Source organism: Mustela lutreola, chromosome 2 (genome assembly GCF_030435805.1).
Source record: "Mustela lutreola isolate mMusLut2 chromosome 2, mMusLut2.pri, whole genome shotgun sequence".
Lineage (NCBI taxonomy): Eukaryota > Metazoa > Chordata > Mammalia > Carnivora > Mustelidae > Mustela > Mustela lutreola.
In genome coordinates this window covers 117,585,236-117,608,653 of record NC_081291.1, presented here as the reverse complement: position 1 = coordinate 117,608,653, position 23,418 = coordinate 117,585,236, and the positions used below count along the sequence as shown (strand labels likewise).

Here is a 23,418-nt window from a genome sequence, read left to right as displayed (position 1 = left end):
CACTGCCCGGAGGGTTGGATCCTTGAAACGGACATGGTTGGGGCGCCCTGTTGGTTAGTGGAGGAGAGAGAAAGAGCTGTGGGGTGCTTCCAGAACGCAATTGCTAGACTTACTGTCCTAGAAGGCTGTGATACAGGCCCCTGTGTATAGAGGCAGCCCTGTGTTTCAAGCTGTTTATAGCCAGAGAAGTCCTTTATGGCTTCAAGGTCTCATCTGTAAAAAAGAGTGGGCTGGATGCAAGGAGTCTGACCATCCCCACGCGGCGAGCCTGGCATCCGGGGCCCAGTGAGTTCCCGCCCACCCTTTTCCCTCAGGGTTGCTCCGCATTCGGGCCTGGGATGTGAGGACGAGGTGTTTCCGGACTCGGCCCTAGGCCGCCCCTGCGTGGCTGTGACGTATTTCGCCCCGCCTGCCTTGGGTGGTGACGCGAATGGCCACGCCCCCGCGCTGACGTCATCGGCCCGGTTCCCTCTCCGGGGAGCGACGGCGGACGCGCGGCTCCCACCCCCTCCCCTCTCACGGGTTCTCCCCTCCCCGGTGGTGGCCGCGGCCCGACCCTGTGGTAGGCGATGGCCCGGGCCCCGAGCGCGGGCTAGCGTGCCTGGGTGCCCGGCCATGGGCTGTATCGGCTCTCGGAGTCCGGCGGGTCAGGGTAAGAGGTGGAGGCCGGGCACGGGTTGGGGAATTGGGCTGCGGCTGCCGGGTGCGCGGGCCGCGGATGGGTGGGGGCCTTGAGGAGGGGGCCGGTGTCGGGAGAGGGAGGAGCCTGCACCCGGGAGGCGGGCCAGACAAGAGGAAGGAGAGGGCAGGAGCGGAGAGGGGGCCAAATCCACTCGGCTTCGCTGCCACGGCCTGTCTGCTTCTGGGCTTTGCAGGCTAGACTCGTGGGCTTTCCACCTGGATTTCCACCGCTGAGGGGGGCAGGAGGCGCACAGCCTTGGGAGGGGCAAGGTGTCCATGGCGACTGGCCTTCCACACCCACACACTCGTTGCCCCCAAGGCCCACACCTCTCCTTTACTCTGCCCTGGGAGTGGCTCTGGTGGGAACCTGCCTCTCCTAGTTGTGTCCCAACCCCCTTAAGGGGGCAGTCTGCAAAGCCCGTCAAGCACCCCACTATGGAGGTTTTGGCTAAAAACTTATCTCCTCCCTTTAGAGTCAGATGGCTGATGGAGGAGACTGAGGCCCCATTTGGGGCACCTGTGAGCGCCTGATCACCTTAACTGTTTTAGTTCCCTTCCTCCACTCCCCAACAAAAACAAATCCTCATACTTTGTGGTGAGAAAGAGGAGCTGAGAGAGAGGCCATTAGGGCTGCTTACAACTGCTGATCCCTGCTGCTTGGGTCTTGGTTCCCATTGATGGTGGTGCACTCTGGGGCCTGGCCTCAGTCCTTTGCAGCTGAGGTCTACCAGCCTACTTTTTTTTTTTTTTTTTTTTTTTTTTTTTTTAAAGATTTTATTTATTTAACAGACAGAGATCACAGGTAGGCAGAGAGGCAGGCAGAGAGAGAGGAGGAAGCAGGCTCCCTGCGGAGCAGAGAGCCCGACGTGGGGCTCGATCCCAGGACCCTGGGATCACGACCCGAGCCGAAGGCAGAAGCTCCAACCCACTGAGCCACCCAGGCGCCCCCCAGCCTACTTTTCTTAAGTGTCATGTATTTCTCCAAGCCTGAGGCCAGGTGGGGAGTTGTGAGGTTGAGGGCTGGGTTTATAATGGGTCCTGGGCTTCCAGGGCAGGTGGTCGGTCATACAGGCCTTAGTGTGGTTGGTACTTGAGATTCTTTGGAGCTAAGTCTCTGGCTGAGATTTGTGCTTTCCTTGGGTTCCCATGAGGAATTATGGGATTTGTAGTCCTAAATTAACCTCATGACTTTTGAAGTTGAGAAGCTGCAGGCTGCTCTGATCCTTCTGGCCCTCCTAAGGCTTGAAGTTCAGGAAGTCATTCCCTCCTGTAGTCAGGAGAGTTTTGCTGACCTCAGAAATGGCTTTGAGAGCCCTGATTAGGTACCAGCTGGGGGCCAGGGATGGCCTGTAACCTTGTATCTTCCTTCTGGTTGGTAGCGTTTCTGGGGACCACCAGCTGGCTGAGGCTCAGGGACAGAGACGGCTGCTCCAGCTAAAGGTCAGTTGTGATGTACATTGCCTGTTGGCACCGTCTAGGGGATGGGCCTCAGCTTCCTGAGCTCCAGAGAGCTCTGCTGGGCCCTTTGTACTCCCACCTCCTCAAAGCCAAGAGGAAGGAGTGTTCTCCTTATGTGACTAGGCACAGGTTCCAAGTGGGGAGGGGACTGGCTCAGCATCCGGAGCCAAAATAAGAATAGAACTGGGAGCTGAGCCTGGAGCGGTTCTGGGCTTTTGGTTCTCTGCATCAACACAGCCAGCATGCCTATGATTTCTGTGCTGGGCAAAATGTTTCTGTGGCAGCGTGAAGGGCCTGGAGGACGATGGACTTGTCAGACAAGTCGCAGAGGTGAGACCAGCGACTGTAGATGTGATCTGGGAGGTGAGGGGAAGCTGAGGGATAGGGTCCTCAGGTGGCAAAAGGAAAATTACTCTGGCTTAGATATTGGGAACCAGGATGAAACAGGAACAACCAGGCTGGGGCCAGATAGGGCATCAGGAAAAAAGCTTTAGGGGACTGGGGTGAAAGAAAAAATCATGGGTTTTTCAGAAGAGAAAAGAACTGCGTACCAGCTGATGCTGGCGAGAGGAAAGAACCAAGAGAAGGCAGGCACCAAGCCTGTAAAGGGTCCAAGGCGGTGGTGGGGAGGAGGATGGCGATGGTGGTGGAAGAACGCAGTGTGCTTTCCAAGAGGAATGGATAGGCCAAGAAACCCAAGACTGAGAATTTATGAAGTTTAGGTTTCATCCCTAGGGTTCTGATGGCAAAATATGTCCAGAGGAGGAAGGGGGCCCACTGGCTGCCACAAAGTGGCCCCAAGGGCCTGAAGGTCAGGAAGGGGTTTTCAGAATTGTGGAGAGCACCAGGTGGTTGCTGATATTCCGGGAGGTGGGGGATGGGTGAGGAGAAATGATATGGCAGCACCGGATGAAAATGGGGATTTTGGCAGAAGTGGGAGCCCAGGTGAACAGCCTTTCCCCCACCCCTCAGTGGCCTCGGACCCCGCTTGGGCTGTGGAGTGGATCGAACTTCCTCGGGGCCTCTCTCTATCTTCCTTGGGATCTGCTCGGACCCTCCGAGGCTGGAGCCGGTCCTCCCGCCCTTCCTCCGTGGACAGCCAGGACTTGCCAGAGGTGCTGGGCCCCTGGTATTGGTAGGGGGAAGGGGGGCCGCATTCACATGAAGGGGATCTGTATCCCCCACCCCCGCCTCGCCAGCCTGCTTCTGGCTCCCTTTTCCTGCGAGCGGAGGCGCTATCCGGCCGGCGGGGCCCCAAGGCCGCCCCCGCACCGGTCTGCTCTGCTCGGCCCGGTGCCAGCGGGCGGGCTTTGCTCCCGCCTTGGGCGCTGACGTCAGCGCATCCCAGGCCGTATCCTGGGAGACCCTGTTGCATGGTGATGGGTTGCCAGGGAGACACACACCTTTTCTCTGGGCCTGGGCCGCAGCTGCGCGGCACGGATGGCAGTGGCTGGGGGCAGTGAGGGGAGGGAGGGAGAACAAGCCAGGAAACACCCAGCAGGTGCTCCTCCCCCCCGGGCCTGGCCGGAAGCTAACGGCGCCACCCTGGGGCCCCTGTAAGCCAGGTACTGAGGTGGGGGTTGGGGGGAGAGCAGAGGGTGGGGCTGAGGTCAAGGGAGCAGGTGGAGCCCCTCTTGTGAGGGGTGGGAAGCTGATCAGGAGAGCTAGGCAATTCCGGGGAGGGCACATGTGCCTCTGACTTCATTCATTCATTGAGGGAAACATTTGCGGGGCTTGCCAAAGAACACTGAACCAGGTTGGGGTGGAGGTAGGAAGCCAGGTGAATCAGAGTCAGGCCCTGCCATCCCAAGATCCCTCAGGAGAGATGCAAGGGCAGTGCTGGGGTGGGGGTGTGGGCTACTGAAGAAGAGACAGAGAAAGCTGGACTGAAAACCTAACAAGAGGTGACACTTGAGTCAGGCCTTAGATGGTAGGGAGCATTTTGTCAGACAGGGATGGTGTTCTTAGCCCAGTGGAGAATTGGGTTCCTTTGCCTGGGAGGCAAGAGGGCTGTTTGCTAACAGGGAAGGTGGAAGTGGGCTTGTCCTGGGCAGAGCAGCTAGGTGGCAGATTCCAAGGCCTGGAAGGGGGCAGGAGGTTCAGAGTGGGCTCCTTCAGTGCCTGACTGTGAAGCTAGCACTTCACTGGGCAGTGGAGGAGCCCAGAAAAGATTTTAAATAAGGACATGTGACCAGTTGCACTCCGGGGAAGATTATTTGTTTACATTTATACTTTGCCTCATTCACTCAGCCTACGTATTTAGGAAGGTTACTCTGTACCAGGCCCTGTGCTAAACACCGGGGTCACCAAAAGAGACCAGATTCCTCCAAGAGCTAGAGACCAGTGAGGGGCACCAGTGACCAATAAGGAAACACACGAAGTAGACCAAGATTACACACACAGGGTATGTTCATAGAGGATGGTGACTTGTTACAGAGGGAGGATGGACAACTGATACAGTAGCCAGGAAGACCCTGCTGAGGCTATGATGTTTCAGCTGAGACCCAAAAGATGAGAAAGAGCCAGCCAGCCCCAGGGGGAGGGAGGGGAACACTTACACAACATTCTAGGCTGAGAAAATCGCATGAATTGAGGGAGCTTGGGGGGCCACAGCTGTGCTAATCTGGACATGGGGTATTGAGGGCTTGAGGGAGGGAGGGAGGGCAGTGAGAGTAGAAAGGATGAGCAAGCTTAGGGGAGAGTTGTTGGTACATCTGACGTTTGGAGTCAGGCTGAAGGGGCCAATGGTTGGGTGATACAATGTCAGGAAGCAGGACCAGATGTGGGAAAAGGTACTGGGTTTGGTTTTGGTCATGCTGAGTCTGTGGCTGTAGAAACAGAAGATTGAGATGTCTGAAGACTGAGAGGAGGAGAGGGGCAAAAAGGAGAGAACCCGAGGAAGTCCTTGATGGTGTAGCTTTCTCCCTTCCCCCTTTTTTTTCTTATCAAAGGCCCCACTCCATGGTTCTTGACTTTCCAACCTGCCTCCTTCCTCTGGGAGCTGGGAAGATGGGGCTGGGGGTGGCAGCTGCAGTTCTGCTCCTTCAGGTCAGCCCGAATCTCTGCTGCTCCTTGAGAGAACATGGCTTGCTGGCCCTGGCTTCTTATTGTCCCTCTTACATATCCCAGAAGCCACTGGCACATATGTGCTGCCCTGGCATCTCTTCCCAGCTCCTGTATCCCCATGACATCTTGGGTGGGCTGTGGGCATGGAGGGGGATGCCATGGTTGCTGGAGCACTGACCCTCTGCTGCTGTCAACCCAAGGTGAATGTTGGAGACACAGTCGCGATGCTGCCCAAGTCCCGGAGAGCCCTAACCATCCAGGAGATTGCTGCGCTGGCCAGATCCTCCCTGCATGGTACGCACCCTTCTCCCATACCTCTGGCCAGTTTGTCCTTCCTGCTTCCCTCCACCCCCCCTTTTTAAAAAGATTTTTATTATTTATTTGACAGAGACACAGCGAGAGAGGGAACACAAGCAGGGGGAATGGGAGAGGGAGAAGCAGGATTCCTGCCGAGCAGGAAGCCCAAAGCGGGGCTTGATCCCAGGACCCTGGGATCATGACCTGAGCCAAAGGCAGACAGACCTTTGACTGAGCCACCCAAGCGCCCCTGTCCTTCCTGCTTCCTTTTGCACATACCCTTCAGGATATAGCTCACTGTATCCTGTGAGCTCTAGCTGGGATCTCCCTCTTCCTCCCCTTCTCAGATGCCGCTCAGCTCCCTCTGCCGATCCAAAGGCACATGTGGACCCTAACTGCCACCACCCTTCCATATCCCTCCATGGCCTGTGCCCTCAGCAGGCTTCCTCCTCCTGCCCCACCCACAGGTATTTCTCAGGTGGTGAAGGACCACGTGACCAAGCCCACCGCCATGGCGCAGGGCCGAGTGGCTCACCTCATTGAGTGGAAGGGCTGGAGCAAGCCAAGCGACTCCCCTGCTGCCCTGGAATCAGCCTTTTCCTCCTATTCAGACCTCAGCGAGGGCGAACAAGAGGCTCGCTTTGCGGCAGGTGGGGACAGGGGTCAGCCACATGTTTGTCATTGGGATGCTCTTCCCACAGCCCCATCTCTTCTCTCTCCTGTCTCCAACCTGAGCCCTGGTCTTAGTTCTTCAGCTAATTAATCCTGCTAACGAACCTTCTCTGCTGATAAATTCTTTGGCCTCCCTGACAGGCGTGGCTGAGCAGTTTGCCATTGCAGAAGCCAAGCTCCGGGCATGGTCTTCAGTGGACGGCGAGGACTCCACCGATGAATCCTATGATGAAGACTTTGCTGGAGGAACTGACTCAGGTGAGGGATAGGCAAGCAAGGCCAGTACTCCCAGCTGGTGGGACGGGGGCACTGCCTGAGAGGCCTTGTGATTCAGAGCTCAGTCTTCTGAAGGGGAGGGTGGGGCAGACCCTGTCCAGGCAGTCGTTGACCTTCCAGGGGCAAGAGAGCTAGTCATGCTCATGGGTGGGCAGTCAGCAACTGCAAACCAAGTAGTTCCTTTTGCACACATGCTGAACCTTCTCTGCCCATCTGTGCTGTTGGGCCTCGTGGTCCAGAGACCTCCCTGACACCTTCTGGGCGACTACATCTCTTGGGGCGGGGGGGGGGGGGTCTGCTGTGCCTTCCCTTTTCGTTTCGGGGGAGCCCTCTGGCAGCTGTGGCAGCACAGATGGACCGGCAATGTAGCACCTCCCAGGGCCTCGGCCCCAGGCAAACAGGAAGGCATGCTGGGCCCGGACTGCCCACAGGGCTCTGCTGGCTCAGGCTCAGCCTCCTTGAATTCCATCTGAGACCTGTCTCTGGGCTGTTCTCTGGGCCTGTGCTTGCAAAGGGGACCCTGCAGGGCTGTGCAGCTGTGCACGGCCCTCCTTTCATCTTCCAGTTCCTGGACCACATGGCTGACTTCTTCTGTAGCTTCTGGGCTCATGCCTCACGACACCGCCCCCATCCCTGTATGTCTTTGCCTTTGAAGACTGCCTCCGCCAGCCCCCACCCATCCAGCTAATTAACAGATTCTCCAGGGCCAATCCAGGAGAGCAGATTGGCAATACATTAGACCTCTGCTGTGGTCCAGAGGTGACTGATTTGGGTGCCTGAGGCCAAGACGGAGCCTTGAACCACAAATGTTCTTGTTTGATTGAGTTCCAGGCCTGCTTTGACCCCTGGTATAATGATAATAACTTAACATTTATCCAAGGCCACTGCTACCCCACATAGAACCTTTGTGCAGATTCGAAAAAAGCACCTGTTTCTCTGGCAGGCACAGCCCCATGTTAGGCCTCGCTGCTGGGTGAGCAGAGTGTGGGCTGAACTCCAGTCCGCCACTCACTGCCTCGGACAGGTTTCCCTTGTGCGGGGAAACCAGCAGCACCACCTTGTGTGGTATCTGTGCATTTATCGCCCTCTTACTGTATACTATGTTCTTTTATATTGGATTCCCAAATTTATTATTAAGGAAACATAGGCACTGAGAGGTTAAGTGACTTGCCCAAATCTACCCAGCTCCTACCCTTTGCCCCCAAAACTAGTGGTGCCGAGGCTGGAGCAGGGAGAATGTGACTTCCAGGTGGGCCGACTGAAACAGGGCAAGTAGGGCTATCTTCTTTTCTCTCCCCCCTGCAGAGATGGCCGGACAGCTGCCTCTGGGGCCCCATCTCCAGGACCTCTTCACTGGCCACCGATTCTCCAGGCCTGTGCGCCAGGGCTCTGTGGAGCCTGAGAGCGACTGCTCGCAGACCGTGTCCCCAGAGACCCTGTGCTCCAGTCTGTGCAGCCTGGAGGATGGGTTGCTGGGCTCCCCAGCCCGCCTGGCCTCCCAGCTGCTGGGCGACGAGCTGCTCCTCGCCAAACTGCCCCCCAGCCGGGAAAGTGCCTTCCGTAGCCTGGGCCCATTGGAGGCCCAGGACTCACTCTACAACTCGCCCCTCATGGAGTCCTGCCTTTCCCCCGCCGAGGAGGAGCCAGCCCCCTGCAAGGACTGCCAGCCTCTCTGCCCGCCGCCGGTGGGCAGCTGGGAACGGCAGCGGCAAGCCTCTGATGTAGCTTCTTCTGGGGTGGTGTCCTTAGACGAGGATGAGGCCGAGCCGGAGGAACAGTGACCCAGATCATGCCTGGTGGTGGCATGTGGCTCCCGGCCACCGCTGGGGGCAGAGCCTCTGTGCCCAAGTGCGGGCGAGAGGCTTCCGGCAGAGCTCCAAAGCCTAGAGGGCTCCTGGGAGCGCTCACTCCTCCGTTGTGTGTTTTGCATGAAAGTGTTTGGAGAGGAGGCAGGGGCAGGTTGGGGGCGCATGTCCTGCCCCCACTCCTGGGGTTTGCCGGGGGTTGCCCGGGGCCCCTGGGGCATGGCTACAGCTGTGGCAGACAGTGATGTTCATGTTCTTAAATCAAAAACGCCACATACACATTTCCTCCTTGGATGATGTGAACCCCTAAGGGGGTGGCTGTGACTGGGCCTTGTGGGGTGGAACAGGAGGGAGCCCGGCGCCCCCGCCCCCTTCCCCACGCCTCTCTCTTCTCTGCTTCTCTCCACCTCTTAAGTCCATGTGCAGTGCTCGATAGAATCCCCCTACCCCAGGGTGGGCTGGCTCTTACCCTCCTGGAGCCTAGGCTTGAGCCGCCCCCCAAGGGCCCCTTGCCCAGCTGGGCTCGTGCTGTGCTTCGCCTCTCCATCATCTCTAAATCTTCTTCTTTTTCCTAAAAAAAGAGGGGTTTTGGTCTGTTCTTTCAGTCGGGGTGTTCTCTGGGAGGCACTGGATTGATGAAAGCATCTACTCTCCACCCTTTTCCTGGCCCCTTGTAGGATGTGTGGGCAGGGTCCCAGCGGCTCCCAGCCTATCTGGCTGCCCCATACCCCAGGTTCTCCTTAGAGCCAAGCTGGGAGGAGGAGTGGGTGGCCCTGGTTGCTGGGGAGCCGTGAGTGACGGCCATGTTCTTCCAGAGAGGACCACAAGGGGGCCATGCGGGTGGCTGGGCAGCTGTCTGCTGACGCCTGAGCCTGGCAGGAACTGTGCCAACAAGTGACAGTCATATGGGAGTGTCTCTCCTTGGGGAAGGAGGAGGGTAGTGCCTTTCTTGGCTGAATCCAAGGCCAAACTACAGTACCAAGGGCCTCTGCCCCAGCTAGGGTTTGATAACCGAGCAGTGGCAGCTCTGTGGGTCAGGTATTCCATAGACACTGAGCTCTGGAGCTGGGTGGCTGTGGGGGCTGTGGGTGGCTGAAGAATTCGGAGCCTTGTAGGCTTTGGCAGGTGAGACGGCCCAAGGTAAGAACAAGAGCTGATGGGCACAGGCATTCTATACATAAGTGGCTCATTAGGTGTTTATTTTGTTCTATTTAAGAATTTGTTTTATTAAATTAATATAAAAATCTTTGTAAATCTCTATATACATCTGGTCATTGGAGGAGGTTCCAGTATAAACCCATCTTAGTTCTACCCTTTTCCCCCTCCAAGGGGGAGCAGGGGTCCAGTGCCTCCACCCCTACCCTGTCGGGTGGATGCTGGTCTTCCTGCCCATGGAACATTTGCTGCAGGTGGGCACTCAGAGTCCGGGGAGGACCAACTGGGAGGAGCTTGGGACCCCCCAGGCCTGGAAGGGGGGCTAGGGCTCCAGCCCTTAGTGTAACCACCTCCTTTCCCACGGCAGAAGGAACAGGAGAGCTTCAGGATCAGCACGGCCACTGCCATCTCAGGCTGCCCATCTAAGGGTTCACTGGCACTTATCATCACTGTCAGAAGGGCTCCCCTCCCGGGGGAGGCCATGATGGGAGTGGGGCCCCCAGAGTGCATGCACCTCCGTGGTCTCTGTGTCACTGCTGCTGGTGGCGCTGTCACGGAAGCTGGCAAGGGGCGGCCGCACTTTGACGCCCTGTGCTGTGACGGAGCCCTCAATTGCCTTCCGGAGCTGGAAGGGGGAGAGGGTCAGATGTGCAAACTCCAAGCTCTGTGCTCAGACTCCACCCCTTGGTGGGCTGGACGCAAGCGTGCATGCCTTTTCCAAAGCAGAAATGGTTTAGTGGCCACTGATCATCTCACCTCCTTTAAAGTGACAATCCCAATGAGTCTGCCGATACTGGTGACATAAGCGTGGTCCACTCCCAGTAGTGAGAAGATGGTGTGAGTCTGTGGGGTCGGGAGAAAACACACTGGACATCACACGCAAGGGTACGGTTTTAAATCACTGGCCAGAGCAGCCCAGGACAAGATGGGGCTGGGGGAAGGAGGGGCACCCTAGATGGTCGGGGGAAGGGAGAACCACCAGAGGGAAAAGAATGAGAATGTTTCCACAGCCAAGCCTCAGAAACATGATAATGGTTATCTTTACGTTCCTTATGTTGATGAAGAAACAGAGGAAGGATTCTTCGTCCCAGGTTAGAATAAAGGAGGATGACGGAGGAGAGAACTGTTCAAATATGACACCTAATGATTGGCCAGGCACTGCGCTAGGTCTTTCTGAAATCAGCAACTAATTTCAGTCCTGTTCTGAGATGTAAGGATGCTACCCATCCTGTGGGAGAGGCAGCACGAGCTCAGTGCTGAAGTGACTTCACAGCTCCAGAAGGAGCTTTCTCTCATGCTGCCAAAGGAGGAAGTGTGACATCAGTTCTGCGCAGGTGTCCAGTCACAGAGTGTCCCTGCCCTTTAAGGCCATCAGCCCTAAGCTCTGTGCCTCTCACCCCGACTTTAGTGGCTGATGCATGCTTCCTATTTGCCTCCAGCTGGCTGGCTGTTGGAAGTGGCCCCTCTCCCTGGCTCTGACCGACTGTCGTGGGCGGAAGCACTCCATGTCTCACCTATAGTTTGGCTCTCCCAGGGCTGAGTAGCATCCCAGGTACTGTTCAGACGGAGCCTGAAGTCCGGGGAAGCGACAGCCATCCACAGCCTCCCATGTTTTTCTTGGTTTGGGCTCTCCCCCCAACTTTCACATGTAATCCCCAACGGCTCAGAAATTATCAACCAGTTCCCCTTGTGTCCTAAGTAGATTTTCTTGGGCCAGATGTCTTGAACACCACTCTCCTGATACAGCACTTCCTGGAATTTGGGGCCTATCACTTATTACTGTGTTTTGAGTGTACTTGTAAGCTTCTTGGCTTAGTGTCTGAATCCAAATGGGCATTAATAACCCAGCTTTCGAGTACCAGTTACTCAGAACTCATTATAACTGTCTGAAAGCTTTAAAAATATTTTCTTAAAACAGTTACTAAATTTTTTTTTTAGTAACGGACTTCCAGAACTTAACTCTCCAGCTAAGGCATGACAGTACCTACAACAGAAGTTAGAAGTTCAGTGTTAGAACAGCTTCTCTGTGCTCTTTTAATACCTTTATCATAACTGTCCTGTGGTTATTAGCAAATTCTTCCTCATATCTAACTTGAATTCTACGTGCTGCATGTTTCCTTTAATTTCCTCCTCTGACTTCAAAGGGAAATATACCATTATGAGATTTCTTGTCTTAATAATCCCTAACTTTGTCTTCTTATGGTTTAATTATCCCTCTATATTCTCTCAAGTGTCCTATTAGATCATTCCCCTGGATTTTTCTTTTTTTCCACGGTCCTAGTGAGAATGAGCTTCTGGGAGGCTGTCTGTCTTTTAGGTTTGCAAACCACTGGTCCCGGGCAGTCACCAAGCACTGCTGATTTGCTTTCAGAACATCTTGGCCATTCTCTCTGATGCCCTCACCATCCTTACCACAACATCCTCGTGAGTTCTGTTTTTGGTCTCCCTTCCCTCTAACTTGGCTCTGCCATCCTCTGAGCTTTCTCAAACTTGAATTAGCTCCTACTATGGCCAGCACTGTTCTAAATATCCTGTATCAAGTCCTTCCTCCAAAGAAAAACCTTTGACAGAGTACTGATCCCCCTCCTACTGACAAGGAAAGTGAAGCCCAGAGAGGCTAAGAAATTCACCGAGGCTACACAGCCAGCTTACACATGGTCAACTGAGGATTTGGGTAAAAGCCTGGCAGTAGCTTTGGCAACCTTGCCTCCCCCACTGCTTGCCTGCCTGCAGGTGGCCTCAGAATGAAAGTGGCATCGTGCTGGTAGGGTTGGTCTACTCTAGTCTCCCTGCTTCCTAGTTTCCAATGAATTCTCTCTCCTCCTGAATGTTCTTCTCCTGAACTTGATTAGGCTACTACTGATTGATTCCTCAGGCCTGCAAGGACGTTTTGAATTCTAATCTTTTATGTTCTTATCGCGTCCAGTTCTTTGTACTTTTGTTAGTCGGTTCCTCAAAGGCTTCTTCTCTTCCTCTGATTTTTAAGTTTGTAACAAACACCTACTTTGTTCTTTTTCACTTAAATTTAATTAGACACCAGGAAGCCCATTGGAGGGCCTGCACATCTTGCGCTTGGGAACAGTGAACTGACAGGGGGAGGGACAACAACGTAGCCTTCTGAAAGAATCCTGGGACTGAGGCCAGGAAATCTGGGCTCTTGGGACTCATTCTGCTGTACTGACTCAGGCAAGGGACCTCCTCACTGCCTTAGTCTCCCCGGGTATTAATTAAAGTGGTTAAGTCCCCAGGCTTTTGGGTCAGGCCACCTTGGGTTCCAGTCCGATTGTGCTGCTTACTAGCTGTGTGACATTGGGCAACTTGCTCAACTTCTCTGCATCTCAATGTCCTCATCTATAAAAACTGGAATATCACAATATCTATTTCACAGTCTTGTTATGAGGATTAAATTAAACATGAAAAACTTAGCAAGTGCCTGACACATAGCAGACACGAAAAAAAATGGCAACATTATTATCACCATCATCATCATGGGATATTTGAGGACTCAGCAGGATGACAGAAAAACTTTAGAGGTTTTAGGAAGAAAGGCTTTAAATAAAAACTCAGTGTATTCTCAGGTCTATGGATTTTCTTGCAGTTGTAGTTTCCCAGTTACTCTGAGATCTTTACCCAAAAGCTTATACATTCCTTTATTGCCTTTTGCTTTTTTTTTTTTTTTTTTTTTAATACCTTTTGCTTTTCTGTTTCTTTGTGCCCTGTGCTTTCTGGTCCAGCCCCTGCTTGTCTGAGATAGGCTGGCTCTTAGGCACAGTTTGTACCTCGGCTAGCTGCCGGGGCTGCAGATCTTGGGAGCCTTCCTCCGCTGCCTGTCGGCAACCCTCATGTCCTGGAGGCGTGCACGGTTTAAATCTGTCAACAATGGAGCTAAAATACTTGGGTTTTTAACCCCAGCACCCTCCTGGGTTTGCCCGCATTCCCTTAGAAGCCTGCAGGTGCCTGCTGATGCAGTGGCTCCGTGCTGGGGAGCCCCTACCCTCCAGTATCGGCCTCTCCCTCCACCAACCTGTCTGCACTCAAGTTTTCTCCCCACTTCTGCAGGCTGTCTTGCCCTTCTCCTGAGCTAGCTTCCTGGTTCTCTACCAGTTTTCCTTTGGCCTACATTAAGTCAGACTTTCTGGGGTCTGACATTCCAAGCCCCCCACTAGGCATTTCTCATCTTTGTTTATCTCTTCTCTGCAGTGTCTCCACCCCTACTTGGATGTTTGTTAGCTTGTTTATTGGATTTTCTTGTCCTGCTTGTTTCTCACCCATTTTTTTCAGCGTGGGTGTATCAGCCTTATTGGGTGCTGGCAGTCTCCCGCCTGGCTCTGACCCTAGCCTGGCCTTCTGGCTTCCACCCAGCTCAAACCCTGTCTTTGTTGCCGGTTTGGTCCAGAGTTCCCTGGGGGCAAGGCTGACCAGAGGAAAAATGATGCCTGGCTCCCCAATAGGCAGGAAGAGGCTAAGGGGCCCTGGCTCCCAGCCTCCCATCTTTTGAGGCAGTGTGTCTGAAAAACATCTCAGCAAAGAGCCTACCCTCTGCTGTCCTGTTTTCCCCCACTGGCCTGTGTCCAAAGCTGCGGGAGGAACTAGATCCCCTCCAACCCATGCTCCTGAGAGCCCAGGCCAGCCCCCGGGCCCTGGCCCCTACCTTGTGCAAAGAGGTCCGTTCTACCAGCTGGAATGGGGCAGGGTCAATTTTGCAGTCACTGAAGTTGACAGGTTCATCCAGCTGCTGTTCCTCCCATTCCAGAATCTGAGAGTATGAGACCAAGAGGATTAGGGCAAAGGTGCCAATATCTGCTCTCACCTCCCTGAAAGCAGGCCTGCCCCTTTTCCCATCCCATGGTCCCTCCCATGGGGACAGCGGCAATGATGATGACTACATACTCCCAGGCAGAATGAGGGTCCAGAGTCCAGTCACACCTTACCTCCTCAGGGCTCATCTCTCCTTCCAGGTCTGAGTCACTCTAGGAGAGAGGGAGGGAGGTTGGCAGCTAGTAGCTGGGGGGAGGTGGAGGAAGGTGTAACCCCCCACCCCAGCTTGGAGAGGCTGACGCCCTAGACCCCAGCCCTCCCTGGCTAGTGCTCCTGAGCTGCAGGAAGGAAGAGAGTGCTTACCGCCAGGGAGATTCGGACCCGCTTCAGCTTGCGCTTGTCACCTGATTCCGACTTCTCCAACTTTGTTAGAGCCAGAGAGAAGAGGAGTTGATGTTACAGGGAGGGAGGTGAGGGTAAGCGGCAGAGCTGAGAGGAAGGGCACGCAGCAGGGACAGAGCTGACGTCTGGGAGGGCAGAAGGGCAGGGAGAATGGAGGCAGGCTTTGCAGGGTAAATGGAGAGGTAGTCTCAGTGTCAGAGAGAGCTGGAAAGAAAGAGACAGAGAGACTCCAACCACTCACCTCTGAAGCAGCCTCGGGGGGTGGACTGCCACAGAAGAGGCTCCTGAGAGCGATGCCTGCCTGCTCCATGTTCCCTGTGTTCCCAAACACAAGGTGGGGGGGTGGGGGTTGGGGGTGGGGGTGGCAGTGTCATCTCTGAGGGAGAGGACCAGCAGGAGGTGAGGAGGGCAAGAGGAGGGGGTCCAGGTTCTACCCCAGGCCTGTCTGGACAGCCTCTCACCTGGGCTGTGATCAAGTAAAATCTCAGGGGTGGGTTCTGGCTCTGCTGGTGGGAGGCAGGCTCACCTGTGGGACTCTCCCCAAGGTTCACGGTGTTGCTGGGCCCCCTCTTGAGAGCAGGTTTCAGGGGCTTGTGAGTGTCTCCCCGGGCTGCAGGGAAACCTGAGTCCTCTGTGTTCACCTACAAGGGCAAGGAAGGGGCTGGTGAAGGCTATGGCCCCAGATTGCCTCTATGTCGCCCTCCCAATCAGTCTACATGGCATTTAGGAAGTTTGTGTGCCTGTGGCTCTTTTCCTCCTCACCTGGAAGCGGACAGAGGCCTCAGGGCTGGGGGGACTTTCCTGATCAGGAGGTGGAGAGGTCTGGGCAGCCCGACGCTCTTGCGCATACTGCCGCCGGCGAGCTGGGCTCAGCTGGGCCGCCAGCAAAGCCACCACCTGTGAGCGCTCAATGGAGCCCAGGAGGATCATGGACTCTGGACAGAGCAGGAGCGAGGACTCAGTAGCTGGGCGGGAGGTCCTCCTACCCAACCCCCTGGCCTTCTTTCACACCCCGAGTGTGGCCTTGGACACAGGCCACATACCAGAGGGAACTTCTGGATGGCCAATGCTGGCCTGATCCCTTTGGAACCAAGGACACTGGTTCTGAGCTTCCTGAGCTCTCCCTCTTCCTGAGTGGCAACCCTGGGAGATGCCACTAGCACTGGGGTCCCCTCCTGCTCTCACCAGGGGACTCTACGAGGGCCAACATGCGGCCCTTGGTCCTGTGCAGAGCCAGCCGAAGGTCTCGGAAGGTGCAGCTGAGGGCCACATAGGGAACGTCCCGTACCATGATGTCCTCCACTCGCATCCGGTATTGTCTGAGGGCAGACGGGAGGCACTGGGTATGTGCTCATGATGGGTAGGGTGGCCCAGAGCACTACATCCAAGGGCCTTAAAGAAGACCCTAAAGCCTGCAGGGACAAGAGCTAAAAGGCAAGGAGTATAATCAAGTGGGGCCAGCCATGGCCTCCCCCACATTGTGGACGGGGCAGCTCTGGCCAGGAGGGAGCAGGGCAGCTGGTCTTCCAGCTTCGCTGGCTGAGGACCTGGCTGGAGATGGGTCTGAGGGGTCCTCCCAACCCTCACCCGCACCCCCCTTGTCGCTCAGCCCTCCATACTGGTGGCGGCCCCAGCCCAGCTCAGGCAGATAGGGCAGTTTCTTGATCCGGATGATGCTGTCATAGAGTGAGGGCTGTAGGCTCTGGGCAACAGCGTTGGCCAGGATGACGGCGATCATGACGGGTAGGATGTGGGCGATCTGGCCTGTGAGCTCGAACACGATCACAGCCGTGGACACTGTGTGTGTCACTGCTCCTGCCAGAGCGGCTGCCCCTGGAGAGAGGCACCCAGAGTCTCCTCAGGGTGCCCAGGCTCCCAGAGGACCTTCCCTGCCCAGAGATGGTCCTCTGGGAGCCTTCAGAGCCACCCAGTTACAGACCTGGAAACTGGCTTCTGCATCTGAGGGAAACCTAGTTTCTGCCAGCAGGGGGCACCAGAACCTCAGACACAGTGGCCAGGCCAGGGGTCTTCAAGACAGGTGGGGCTCCAGAGCACTCACCCACCACTGCATAGCCCCCAGGAACGATCCGGTAGGTGCTGCCATCAGTGTGAATCCCGTCTGGGAACCAGGCAGCCATGCTTTCGCCCACCAGACGTCCGAATGCTGCTCCTTCAGGGAGGGGGGTGGGAAGAGAAACAGGTAGTGGAGGGGGAGGGTGGGAGGCACTAGGAAGAAAGAGGGTCAGAAGGTGGGGAAGGGGCCAGTGGGTCACTCAGTACAGGGGACAGTCAGGGGGGTGGGGGCTGGGGCTGGACCAAAACCCACTCCCAGGCAGAGAGGGGACGGTTGGCGGGTGGGAAGGGTGCTGGCAAGGACAACAGGCAGCTGAGGACTCACCAATGACAAAGACTGGCATGAAGGCCCCGCAGGGCACTGGGATGGTAGTGGCCAGCGCAGACATCCAGAACTGTGGGCAGTTGGCCGTTCAAACAGGCAGGAGTCCCCGCCAGGCCCCTGACAGCCCCCAGCTTCACCCTGAGGAGTCTACCTTGCTTATTATCCATCAGACACAAATTTCCAGCTCTCCCAGAATCCCCCAGAGGCGAAAGAAGGAGGAGGACTCCAGAACCAGATGGCTTAGGTTCAAATCTCACTCTGCCATCTCGCTCTGGGCCAATTACATAACCTCTTTGTGCCTGGACTTCCCATCTTTAGGACAGTTCCTTTCTCACAGTACTGTTGTGAGGTTTAAAAGGGATTACCATACGGGAAATACTTAGAACAGTGTCTGTCACCTGGCAAGCCCAGGTCAGCATTAGCGACATACGTAAGGAGTCCTACCTTCATGAGAATGAAGACGACCAAGGTGAGGAAGACATTGGCACGTGGCGGGCTCCAGGCCTGTGAGGTTCCTGGTGGCTCGAGGTCCTCCACCAAGCCCTGGCGGACCCATGTCCGGTTGTCAAACAGGGTGACCAGAGTTTCTTTCTGAGAGAGCTACAGGGGAATAGGCATGCCTCAGGCCGGCGGATAGACAGCATGAATGGTCTCTGACCCACAGGAGAGCAAAGGCTGTTGGGTTTAGAAGGGATATACCCCAAGGCAAAGCCCAAGTCTCTGTTCTGCCTGGATTTACCTGTCCAGCCATGAACTGTCCAAAGCCAGGGGGGAAGGTCAGAGTGGAGATGAGCAGGGTCACCAGAGCCGGGAAGAGCAGGCGTCTAGAGACGTGGGTTTCATAGCATCAAACTCGGGCGGTGTACCTACTACAGACTAGTGACAGTGGTGCCCTCACACACCTCAGGGATCACGTCACAGTGGAGTGCTGGCCCTCACACTGAAGCAAGCACACAGTTGTGAGAGACGGTCCCCTTTACTGTTCCTGGTGTGATGGCCCCAAGGGAGAGGGCCGTCTGGGTTCTTATCAACCCAAATGTCTCTCTGTCAGCTTGTAACTCCTCAGGTAGGCAGCAGAAAGGCCAATCCCCGCCCCAGCCCTCTCTGGGACACCTCTGAGCTGTGACTCCTCCCCTGTTCTCGGGAGCCCCAGCTGAAGGGTGCAGGGTGCATCCTGTGAGTGTGGAGAAGTTTCTGCCTCTGTCTCTCTTTCTGTGGTGACTTAGAGTGAAGGTGAGTGTTGGAGAGAGCTGGGGTCACTCATGAAGTTGACCAAAGGTACCAGAGGGAGCAAGTTCAGTGGGCTGCCCTTTCTCTGAAGGACATCAGACCCAAGAGAAGTCACGTCTCAGGCCTCCCCACTCCTGATCCTCAAGGTCACAAATGAGAGAACTGCACTCTGAAGATTAAAAAAACCTCACCTACCTCCATGCTTCCACAGCAGGAATTAAGACTCAAACTCTCTCCAGGAGCACTGCCATCTGGCCAGGCCAAAGCCAAGGGCCTAAGGAAGGCTTAGTCTTTTTTTTTTTTTCCTTAATATATACTTTTAAAAATTTTTATTTTTAAGTACTCTCTACACCCAATGTAAGGCTCAAACTTAAACCCTGAGATCAAGAGTGGTATGTTCTACTGATTGAGCCAGCCCAGCACCCCATGGAAGTCCTACTCTTTAATCTAAAATGCCTCGACGAAAAATCCAGAAGTGCCAATTTTGAAGTAACCTATAAAAAGCCAGAATGTTCAATCATCCTGGAAAATACTATTGGCTGCTGTTCTCAACCAAGTGCTATCTCACCGGCACCTTTAACTGCTATCTGCCATCTCACGGGTCTCTGGCCAACCCCCCACCCCCAACCCAGAGAGGCCTAAAGCCCAGATCCAACTTACTTCTTCATGAGGAAGCGGTTGATGGTTTTCTGCTTCCGCATCACCTGCACAATCTTCCTGTTCAGGTAGACGAAGAGCGCTCCCCCAAAGCCACTGGCAATACTGGAGAGGGGAGAAGCACCAGAGTAAAGGGGGGGAGGTCTTCCTTCTTTCAGCTCCTCGTCCCCGATGCACCCTGGTTCCCTGAGCTCCTCACCCAATGACCGCAAAGGCTGGCAGCTCCTGGAGGTCGAAGGGGAAGTCAAGCCGGAACCGGGTTTTGAAGAGAGCCGTAATGGTCTCTGAAAGGAAAGCAGAGGCGCGGAGGGAGGCAGGTTTAGTGTGTGGGCCCCTCTGGAGCCACCTCAGGGGCTCCCCTCAACCCCCAGTGACCCCCCCCCCCCACCTTCATCACGGTTCCAGACTGCCAAGACCCGGAAGATGAAGGCACTGAAGGTGGCAGCGAAGAAGCCTCGCCAGTAGTTCCGCACTGCGAAGAAGGTGGACGTGACCTCGATGCTGAACAGGACGCCTGCATGGGTGGGGGGACAAGGCACAGTGCCGCCTGAGGCCTAGGCCCAAGGAGGGAAGGCCAAGGGCAGGGCTGGGGGGGTTCGCCTCACTGCCTACCTCCAATAGGTGCCGCAAAGCAGCAGCCTACGCCCACGGCACAGGCAGCGGCCAGCATCTCTGTGTTCCGGGATTCGTTCTGCCAAGAGCCGCGGTGGTGGGGATGGGTGTCAGCATGGCCCCCACAGCCCACGCTGCCCCTCTACCTTCTCCCAGGGTCTCCCTCACCTCATAGATGCCCCCGAAGAGGGAGAGGAACTTGCTGAGCAGGGCAGCACACATGCTGGCGATATGCACAAAAGGGCCCTGGGGGGTAGGAACAAGTGCTGAGTTGGTAAGGGACACACCCTGACCCTGGCCTGTTTTCTTCTCCCCCTGGGAGGGACTCCTTCAGGCCCAACCTGGGGTTACCTCTTTGCCAAGGGGCATTCCACTGCCCAGGGCACAGGTTAGCCCAATGACCTTGGCAACAAAAGTCTTCAGGGTGAGGTATTCCTTCAGCACCACACCCCGCAAGATGGTCTTCATCTCAGGGATGCCGGAGCCTGCACAGGTGATGTCCCGGGAGAGTCATTTGATGTGGCCGTTCCAGGACTTCTCCTCCCTGCCCTCCCCTTCTCTCCCACTGTACCAACAGCCTGAGGAGCCAGGATCTGTGTGAATCCAGCTGAGAAAGTGATGAGGACGATGGGGTAGGTGACCCAGGCCAGGTACTGGAGAAAGAGGCTGGTGTTCAAACCCCGGGACATCCACTGTTGAGCTGCGGGGGGAAGATGAGCTACTGGACCTCAGGGGTACACACCCAGTCCCCACCTAGCTGCTGCGACATACTGATATGGCAAGCTATCCCAGGGAACGCCGATCACAGAGAGCCTAGGCACAAGGGGTAGAGAGGGGGCCCTAGAGGGCATTCATGGAGACAAAGATCACAATAGGTAAGCTGGTCAGCTGGGGAGGGGAGGGAAATTATGGCCTATGGGAGGGGCAGAGATGGTGCCTGAACAAGGGGCAATCAGGCTGGCTGGGGAAAGTGGTCAGGCACCAAGGAGCCAAACTACTTGGACAAGTGTGGCATGGAGGAAGCAGGTTGCTTCTTCCCATCTGCTGCCTGCCAGCCCTTGTCCTTACCCTGTAGACAGGCAGCGATGGCATAGTCCATGGCCCAGCTGACCAGAGCCATGAGGAGCCCCAGCAGGACCAGGAAGATCCAGTCTTCACCAACCCTGGACACCAGGAACTTATGGCAGCGTACGGAACAGACTGCGAGCAGGGCAGAGAAGAGTGGGCAGGCTAGCACCAAAGTGCTCCTACCTCTGCCCCACTCCCAACCTGCCACCTCCCAGTGGGTAGCTCTATGGAACCCACCCCCCTAGGCACAGCAGCGAGGTCTCCTGCCCCAACCCAGGTCTCACTGCGGCATCGGGCGCAACGGCTCTGTCCATATTCCAGAAGCTCTGGAGGAGCCCGAGAGGAAGGTGGACCCCTCCAGGTCTCGGGCCCTCCCAGGCGAATCCGAGCAGCTTCCTCTTTGGCAAAGGCCCCAAGGTCCTGAGTATACCGGCCATACATCTGAGCAATGGGGAAGATGGGGGCATCAGCAGATGTGGGCTGAATGGGGACCACTGCATCAATTCCCCTTCTCCCAGCCACCACACTATATGCCCCCTTGACTTGAGGTGTGGAAACAATGCACACTGTGGACTGTGGGGGCTGTGCTGGCCAGACTGATGGGGACAGCCAAGGTATAGGGCACAGTGCTGGGGGTGGCAGAATAATTGGTCCTCTTCTCCCAGGCCTGCCTGGGAGCACGGAGGAGGAGTGGGAGGGAAGTCCCCAGAGGAGGAAAAGATGAAAAAACCTAAGGCAGTCCAAAAGTGGGAGGAGGGAAGGTCAGAGAATAAGGGATGGTCAAGGACGGAAGGGTAACAACAATGAGGGCCTCAGGGAGCTGGGGGCAGCTGAGTTGGGCCTAGGAGCAGGCGGGGCCTCAATCCTTATCACGTTCCTGCTGGGCTTCTAGCCTGTGACCAACACCGCTGCACCCTTCCCACCCACCCTAATCCTCTTGTCCCCATTCTCCACCCCTACCCCCACCGGCCTCCCAGCCCAGCTGGGAGTGGAAAGTCTCTGGGTGGGTGGAGAGTGTTGGGTGGCCTTAGCCCCCACTCTGGAGCTCCACTGGTGGGCTGGGGGGTGGCAGAAGCAGATGGCTGGGCTGTGACTGGGGATGCTGGGGTGCTGGGAGGGAGAGTCGCTGAGCCTCAGCTAGACCTGCCAAGCTGGGCGTGTGTTGGGGGGCAGGGAGGAGTAGATTCCGGCTGCCACCCGCAGAGCTTCGGGACACAAAGGGCTCCTGTTGGGGCTGGGGTTGGTGGGGGGGGGGGCGAGGGAGGGAAAGATAGAGACACAGAGAGAGAGTGATAGAGAGGGAGGAGAGGGAAGCAGAGAGAGGAGAAAGGGAAAAGAGAGCCCAGAGGAAGAGGCAGAAAAGAGAAAAAAGGAGAGGAGAGGGGAAGAAGGAAGGAGGAAAAGAGAGAAAGAGTACAAAGAGGCAGGACACAGTGCATGAGGGGGAGGTGATAGGGTATGAGAGAAAGACAAAGGGATTAGAAGGAGAAGGGGGAGAGGCTGGAGCAGAGTGTTGGGAGAGAGCCTGACCCTGAGGTTTCGTTCCAGAGATAGAGACCAGGCGGAGGAGGTAGAGATGGGGCTGGTGCAACAGACAGACACCATTTCAGAGGTCAGGAGCCTGGCTTCCTTGCCCAAAGCCCCATTCTCAGCCAGTGCAGACTGAAAGACACCTCCCCCACCAGCCAAGGCTGGCCCCTCTCCCCTTGCTCCACCCCTGCCCTTGCCACCTCTCCCTGTCATCCTGTTTCATCCAGTCTTTCTCATAACGGGCACCTCCCAGCCCCAGCTACAGCCCAGGACCTCTCCTCCTGGAGACATTCCCTCCCTGCCTCCTTCCTGGGCAAATTCCAACCCAAGCTGGTAAAAAGGAGCCACAGGGCCCATTCTCTTCCCTCGAGACTGGGTCCTCTGCCCTGTGACACAAGAAGGGGCAAAAGGCTTTGGAAACACTAAGTTACAAGGGTGACCATAATCAGCTCACAGCCCCAGGACCCCTGCTTCTGAGTCAGCATGGACAAAGGTCCCCATTCCCACACCCATTCCTGCTTGACACATCCTCCCTAAAGTTCCTGTACCCCGGGATGGCAGGTCACCTCTTCCCCCGGAGAATCCGGAGGGGTTCCTGCCAATGCTGGGTTGCCAGCCCCCACAGGGGTAAGGGCTGGGGCTGGGTTTGGGTCTGAACATCTTTCTACACACTCTTGTTTCTACTTTCAGCATAGTGCCAAGCACTTAGTGGGGACAGAGGGAGTGTCTCGGATGGTGGAAACGGGAGGGAAAAGAGAAAAAGTTCAAGGGTGAGTGGTGCTGGGAAGGGGGTAGTGGGGTGCTGAGACCTCAGCCCAGGTGGTGAGAGGGAGGAGCAAAGAAAACGCGTATGTTGGGGTGGTAAATGGAAGGATACCTGGGATAAGCACCTGATGTCCTTGTCCTCTGCAGTGGCCCCCGCCCCCCGCCCCCCACCTCGGTTGCATGCAGCTTTCCACCCTTTAGCCTTCCAGCCTCTCAGGCCCTCGAGCCTCAGTTTCCCCAGCTCAGAAGGCTAGGGCGGGGTTAGGGTAGGCCCCCGAGCCTCGCGCTTCCAAGGGTAACCCGGAGCAGCGGTCCCCGAGTGTGCTCCCCAGGGCTCGTCTCGGCTTACCAGGGTCTGCTCGTACTGCAGCGCCCGCGGCTCCATCCCTTCCGCCGCCGCCGCGGCCCCCGCGGCCGCCATCTCTGCCTACAGCCCTCTGGCCTCCCGCTGTGGCTCGGGCTCGGGCCCCGACTCCGATCCCAGCCCGCAGAGCCCCCGCCGGCAGCCGTCCCGTCCCTGCCGCCCCGGCGGCCGAGTGCAGAGTGCGGCGGGCCCCGGGAGGGCGCTGCTGGCTCAGCCTCCCGCTC

The 23,418-nt window shown here is 56.3% G+C and overlaps 2 protein-coding genes across 6 annotated transcripts; one reads left to right on the top strand and one right to left on the bottom strand.

Moving 5' to 3' along the window:
• The first annotated feature begins 126 nt into the window (after positions 1-126).
• FAM131A (family with sequence similarity 131 member A) lies at positions 127-9,503 on the top strand. 5 transcript variants are annotated; one of them, XM_059163282.1, is made up of 6 exons: positions 127-652; positions 2,061-2,121; positions 5,406-5,499; positions 5,970-6,152; positions 6,316-6,432; positions 7,756-9,503. In XM_059163282.1, the coding sequence occupies exons 3-6, from the start codon at positions 5,430-5,432 to the stop codon at positions 8,229-8,231; spliced, it is 846 nt and encodes a 281-aa protein (XP_059019265.1). In that variant the 5' UTR covers positions 127-652; positions 2,061-2,121; positions 5,406-5,429; the 3' UTR covers positions 8,232-9,503. The 5 variants fall into 5 exon arrangements, with proteins under 5 accessions (XP_059019265.1, XP_059019264.1, XP_059019262.1 ...); XM_059163279.1 differs by lacking the exon at positions 2,061-2,121 and adding an exon at positions 3,112-3,254 and having other exon boundaries at positions 135-652; XM_059163278.1 differs by lacking the exons at positions 127-652; positions 2,061-2,121 and adding exons at positions 2,314-2,469; positions 3,112-3,254.
• Positions 9,425-23,418, bottom strand: CLCN2 (chloride voltage-gated channel 2). The gene is made up of 24 exons (XM_059163277.1): positions 23,180-23,418; positions 20,820-20,976; positions 20,536-20,667; positions 20,039-20,167; positions 19,819-19,952; positions 19,636-19,713; positions 19,468-19,546; positions 19,244-19,369; positions 19,055-19,139; positions 18,859-18,960; positions 17,708-17,792; positions 17,413-17,568; positions 16,969-17,038; positions 16,630-16,740; positions 16,190-16,403; positions 15,756-15,889; positions 15,333-15,505; positions 15,097-15,211; positions 14,812-14,885; positions 14,532-14,591; positions 14,342-14,380; positions 14,062-14,166; positions 10,167-10,253; positions 9,425-10,035 (listed from the first exon to the last, which is right to left on the bottom strand). Exons 1-24 carry the CDS (start codon positions 23,249-23,251, stop codon positions 9,841-9,843), a joined length of 2,712 nt encoding a protein of 903 aa, XP_059019260.1. The 5' UTR covers positions 23,252-23,418; the 3' UTR covers positions 9,425-9,840.